This window comes from Pygoscelis adeliae, unplaced genomic scaffold (genome assembly GCF_000699105.1).
Source record: "Pygoscelis adeliae isolate BGI_AS28 unplaced genomic scaffold, ASM69910v1 Scaffold399, whole genome shotgun sequence".
Taxonomy (NCBI): Eukaryota; Metazoa; Chordata; class Aves; order Sphenisciformes; family Spheniscidae; genus Pygoscelis; species Pygoscelis adeliae.
In genome coordinates, this window is record NW_008825609.1 from 951,383 (window position 1) to 957,609 (window position 6,227).

Genomic DNA, 6,227 nt, shown 5'->3' on the forward strand with positions numbered 1-6,227 from the left:
TTTTGCTGGTTTCTGCATCAGAGGATTCTGATGCTGTGGGGGGAGGCTGGACAGGGAGGATCACCCGTCAGGTTGAATCATCTGCCTCACAGACGGCTCTGGATCCAGGTAGGGGAACTGCTTCTTCTCTGGGGAAAGCAAAATGGCAGAGAATCTGGTCTCATACAAGGGCTTGTGAGTCATTAAGGGGTTCCTCAGCTGTAATGATTATTCAGGGGCTCAGCCACCTGTTTCTGGTGTAAGGAAGTGGCATTCAGGAATCTGAAAGGCAATAGGAATTCGAAAGGTTTTTTCCATGCTCCCCTAAAGTAGAAAAGAGTCTCAGCTCTGTAACATGCTTGAGGAGGTGAGTTTATTATACTTTTGAGAGAGCGATGAGAGATGGCCAAAAGGACTTGAATTCCAGTATTAAACAGTGTGGTTCGTGGTCTTTGAATCATCTCAATCTACTCTCAATCCCAACCATCACCAAAAAACTAAAGAAAAATAGTTTCTTTGGTATTATTTCTACAATTTGCAACTTGTTTGGGGAGCAACTGGAAAAGTAGCATGTTGAAGAGAAATCTGGAAGTGAATGAATATGGAAATTCAACCTCTGTAGCTCCCAGGAGCTATGTTGTTGGGGATCATTTTTTAAGGAAAGGTAAAAAACAGAATACCATTGTGGTTCATTAGGAAGGCACTGAGCATGAGGAGCAGAAGGATGAATGAATTTGAAGGCTGAGTTCTCTTCACAGATTAGGAGTGTTTCTTGTTGCTACTCAGCTGAAAGAATCCCTGTGCTTCCTTGGAAATATGCGTTTACTTCTTCATTCTTTGCTCATATTGCAAGCTCACACAATAAGAAGACATGGATTTTGTCCTACAATAAATACTTGGTAGAAGTTCTTTCTGAATGTCACTCCAACACGAAGCCTAAAGAAGTTCCCTAATACAGTTTTACTTCTCTTTATGTGAAATGAAAACAAGAAGCTCCACAATAAGCAGAGCAAGAGAGTAGTCAGCGGGCCATGAAAATACCTTCTGAATTAGGATCAAACTTGTGCGCAAAGAACAGTATGATCATGAAAGAGATTTTCATCCTTCTGCTGAATCTGTATTTAGTCTTCAGTGTCCAAGCCATTCGAGGTGAGTTTTAAATTTGTAGTGTCTTTTATCCTTCCATTATTGCCTTTCTTTTTGTATGTCTCCTTCTTTCAGCTAATGCACTTCCTCATTTTCTGCTTGCTTTTCTGCTTCCTTCTGCCACTGTCTTCTATGCTGTAGGAGAACAGATAGCTTGATCAAAACCAGTGTGTAGCACATGCACGTGCAGACAAATCAGTTGTAGGTTGGTGGTATGGACAGGTGAAATACTGGACAAATGGATGAGATGAACAAGCTGACTGGGTAATGAGTGAATAAGAAGGAGGAATAACCCTGATAGTGAAAACATAGGAAAATGAAGGGCTGTGTGATTCAGATGGTACTGCACAGGAGTAGAGACAAGTGGACAGACACAAGAGGAGTGTGTGTGAGGGGACAACCAACAGCAACATCCAGATGACCTGATTTTCTTGTGGAATTGCTGATCAATAAAGAGACCACCTGCCATTGCTTGTGTTTCTGAGTTTAGTGTCTTTCCTCTTCTGATGCAATGAGAGCTACTTCCCTTCTTTCTTTCCTTCCTTCTCTCTCTCTCCTTCTTCCCTTCCCTTCCCTTCCCTTCCCTTCCCTTCCCTTCCCTTCCCTTCCCTTCCCTTCCCTTCCCTTCCCTTCCCTTCCCTTCCCTTTCCCCCCTCCTTCCCTTCCCTTCCCTCCCCTTCCCTTCCCTTCCCTTCCCTTCCCTTCCCTTCCCTTCCCTCTGATTTGATTTAGCAGAGCTGGGGATGGGAAGTATCTCCTTGGATCACCCAGTGCAGCATGTCTGCATCAAGACTAAGCCTGTACCCATCCTAAACATATCAGAATAAAAGTGTTGTCAGAAGGTGTGCCTCATGGACATCTACCGTTTCCAGGACAGATGCCAATGCCTGATGTCCACAGTAGCTGGCGGAGTTATGCTGCCTGGCCCAGTGTCAATTGCAGAACATCTCCCTTTGAGATTTCTGAGGGAAAATGTATTACAGTGTAGGTCAGACTGGTCTCTTGGCATTCCGAGCCTTAGCCTTACATTCAGACCATCCTTTTCGATGTAGGATGCTCCATTTTCTGGTTATGCAAGGAATGTCATAGAACTTACTTTGCACTGTTTTTTAGTAGAAGATAAAAGTAAGGTCCCTCTTATGCCTGCTACCTAAGACACCATCAATACTTCTCTGATGTTTTTTGCCTAGAAAAAGCCCCTCAACAAAGCTGACTAGTTTGCATCAAGAAAAATTATTTGAGAGAGCACACTCATGTTTGCACGCTGACATCTCTGTCATCTGAAGGTCATATCCCAATAGTGCAGCACAGATATTACCCTCAGAGAAAATAAAGACGGAGAAGAAAGCAACTTGCTTCATGGTGAATGTACCAGGGCTGCCTGTATTCTCCCACTTCACAGTTGTGAGGTTAAAAAAAAAAGCAGTTATCCCTCACGAGAGGTCTGGCCATTTCTGGGTCATAAATCTACTTCCAACAAATTAGTTTGGGCATTATTCTGAGTCATAACAAGATTCTTCCCAGAGCATCTCACTTTTAAAGATACCTTTCTAGTGTCATAACCTTTACTAGGAGGTTAGTGGCAAAGAAGTCCCATACAGCAACACACAAGGATTAAATGATCACCATATGCCTGCTGACCATGGTATCTACTAATCCCTGGAAACAATCAGTGTTTGAAAAGTGATACCTTGGCTAGAATTAGGTGCCTTGCCGGCACAAAGGTCTCACTTCACTGTTGTTACTTGTAGCTTGGTTTGGACACTTGCGTATTGTAGAGATGTGCAGAATGGCCATGACTCTTTACATATTTTCAACAGAGTCATTTTCTGGTGCCATGAGGAGAGTACTGTTATCAGTGCTTTCCCCATTCTGCTGGCAGAATCACTGCACCTCCTGCTATCTCTCACTATTTACATTTGTAATCACTGCATCTTTTTTGCCTGAATTCCTTTCTCAGAGAGTATCCCTATGAAGAGCTTGAGCTGCTACAATGACTACAACTCACAGATGACCTGCACGTGGATGGAGCATTCAGAGGCTCATGCCCTCGTTGCTATGATTCTTTATCAAAGGGATAATATTATAACGTAAGTACCTGAAATGTGCTGTGCTGAATAAAAGTCCAAAGGGAACTTGGCCGCAACTTGGAATCCTGGGGGCCAGCAGTCAGGTTTTCAGAAAGCATGGCCACCTCTTTCTGTCATTGGACTAAAGTAAAAGTTGTGCCTGCTTCTGAGGCCTCTTCTAGGAAGGGAGGAATGAATAGGGTGTGCTAGTGGAGTTATTTTTATCACCTTTACGATTATTTTCCCATAATTTTGTTGTGGGATCATAGATAGGAAATAAGATGGGACATACATGTTGCTATTAATGGGGTGGTGAAGATGGTGTCAGAACAAATGTGAGCCTGTGTTGTTTATAAACCTAAAAGGGAGGAGACATTCCCACTGTTATTTTGCCCATTTAGGAGCATTACTGAGAGTATGGTTTTTATAACTTCTGAGAAACATGTATAGGCTGTATGTTTGTGAGATAGAGAAGACTGGTAAGTTCAGATGTGCTATCACTTTTCCTCCCAGAGATTCTGGTGCGTTTATGACAGTATCTCTCCGTTACATCTGTTTCCTTATGAAAAGAGAACTGAATCACCAGACTGGATCAATTGTGAGGATAAGAACAGACAGAGAGGGAGGAATAGTCAAGGGAGAGAGGAAGACAAAGATGGAGAGCTGAGAAGAAAATGAATTAAGAGTCTGGGGATACAGGAAGGAAAGAGAAACCCTTGCTTTCATTTTAAAGAAGAGAGAATTAATAGCCCTAAAAGCAGCTGAAATCAGTCTTGGTCTGATTTCAGGTCTAAGGTCTTTGGAACAGGACCTTAAGCTAATGCTTCTGGGAAAAGATGATATAAAATTACTTGGACCTTTGGAGGATTCTCTGGAACATTGTTACATGATGGAGTGTGTGGATCACACAGGAAACATGACTGAAGTGAACTAGTCAGAGAAGCAGGTATTAAGTGTGGACAGTCACACAGCTGAAATCAAAATGGCCAATGGTTAAACAAGGTCAGCTCATAGATGAAGAATAGTTGACTAAATCCCAAACTAAGGTAATGCTGGTGAGTAGATAGAAATATCTTCAGGACTTCACAACCTTTGGGCTGACTGTTTTGTTTAAGGGTATGCAACATGTATGGTCAGTCCCACCCATACTTCAGGAATATCCGTGGTTTCCTTGCTAATACCCAACTTTTAAAAATATCAGTAGTGCTGAATAATGCTTGCGGACGTATAGTTGGCTAGGAGACTCCATCCTATCCTGGAAGACAGTATTTGGCCTTAGATATTCACAAGTTAATATTTCTCATCTGAACTGGAACAATGTAATATACTGGGCATGAAGCCATAAGCACAAACAAAATTCCAGAGGGTACAAAAAGAAGCAACACATCTTTCTAGTAGCTCAGGCTACTGCAAGCACACAAAGCTTATCCTCTCCGGTCTAGTTTAAAATATTGTTTCTAATTTTCATGATGCTCCTTGGCTTGGAGAAAGGCTATCTAAAAGGATGATTAACATTCTGGATGAAATCTTTAATGAATACATAAGGTCCCTTGACAGAACAGAACTAGTAAGGATACAGAAATACATTTTGGTTGGAGAATTTTTTTTTAAGTGTCTTTCTGGGACTGCAAAATGAATGTCTTCAAGAAGCTAAGGATCAACAGAAACTTTACTGCCTTTCACTCTGAGTAAAAGGTGCATTTCCATGACATTATTTTTCATCATACTGTTTCTCACATAAACAATATGAGATTAGGTAGAGTTAGGCTAGAACCTAACAAAAATAGACTGGTACCAAAATATAGCATTCTGCCGCACAACTTTGAAATGGGAAGGCATTTGACAAAAATCCTGGTGTTAAAAATGTTTGTCATATTAACTCGTGCAAAACAGGACTAATAGGTACAGTGAGAAGAGGACATAAGTGCCCGAGTAAATTATAACAACAGAATGGGATGGAATTGGTTTCAGGCATTTAAGTTTGCATTAACTGTAGGTCTCCAAATCAGATCTTTATAGATCACTTTCTCTATACACAGGGAGAACAAGGAGATGCTTTGCAAACACCAGACAGAAAACGACTTACATGAGGCTCCAGACTCCTATGTGCGCTGGGTTTGTCGCAACACTACAAACAATTTTGGAATAGGGGTATATGATACTTACAGCTTCAAACCTAACAAGATGCTTCAAGCAGAACTAAATGTTGATCTTTTCCAAAATGGTAAGGATTAAATACCAAATACTCATTTTCCACTGAATATTAGGGATCTTTGAGAATGTATTTGCCGTTCAGTCAGGAAGAGAATTCCACTTACATTCTGAAAACTGCCAAAGAGTTCCACATTGAGAGGATGGGGCAGGGAGGGGCGAGGGCAAGTTTCTGGGAGCACCTGGACCTGGAAGGGGGACTCAAGCAGGAGCTAATTGGTGCGGCAGGGATGAGATACTCTGGCAATGGGGAAGCTTACCTAGGTGTTTTCTTCCCCTCTTCATGTCCCTGTCCTCACTATCTCATCCCATGGGTTGTACCTTCACCTTCCAGTTCAGACCCTCCCACCTCAAAACCTCTCAGTCAGCTTGATGACATCAAGAGACTTCTTGCTGACCTGGAAAGCAGCTGATGGAAGCCAAGGGCTGGGCAATGCACTGGAGTATGAAGTCACTTACAAGCGGGAGTGGGAGTCCTGGGAGGTAAGAGCGCAGGAGCTGGGCTGCCCTGGTTTGGGCTGCACCCTTGTGGGCGGTTGAGAGCCTGTGGTAAAAGCTGTGCAAATAAATGGCCTTTCCGTTCTCAGGCACTATGAGGAGATGCAACAAATGCTGTTGCAGGTCAGGCGGAAGGGGCTCTCTTTCTGTTTGCAAGTGACTTGCCCAGTGAAATACCATTTGTCCTGAATTGAATGCAAATGATTTTTCCCTGAATCCCTCCCAAATGGAATTAAAGCACGTTCCAACAGGAGCCTGTGGGTTCATGTGGGAAAATGGCAAAATATCTTTGAAGCTGCTTCCCCTTCCAGGAGGATACACTTT

The 6,227-nt window shown here is 42.5% G+C and overlaps 1 protein-coding gene across 1 annotated transcript in view; it reads left to right on the top strand.

Moving 5' to 3' along the window:
- The first annotated feature begins 1,043 nt into the window (after positions 1 to 1,043).
- Positions 1,044 to 6,227, top strand: part of LOC103924143 (cytokine receptor common subunit beta-like) — a 10,734-nt gene continuing 5,550 nt past the window's right edge. The window contains 4 exon segments of the mRNA XM_009332620.1: positions 1,044 to 1,128; positions 3,086 to 3,215; positions 5,234 to 5,418; positions 5,740 to 5,962. Of these exon segments, the coding sequence (XP_009330895.1) occupies positions 1,059 to 1,128; positions 3,086 to 3,215; positions 5,234 to 5,418; positions 5,740 to 5,962 (608 nt within the window). The 5' untranslated portion in view covers positions 1,044 to 1,058.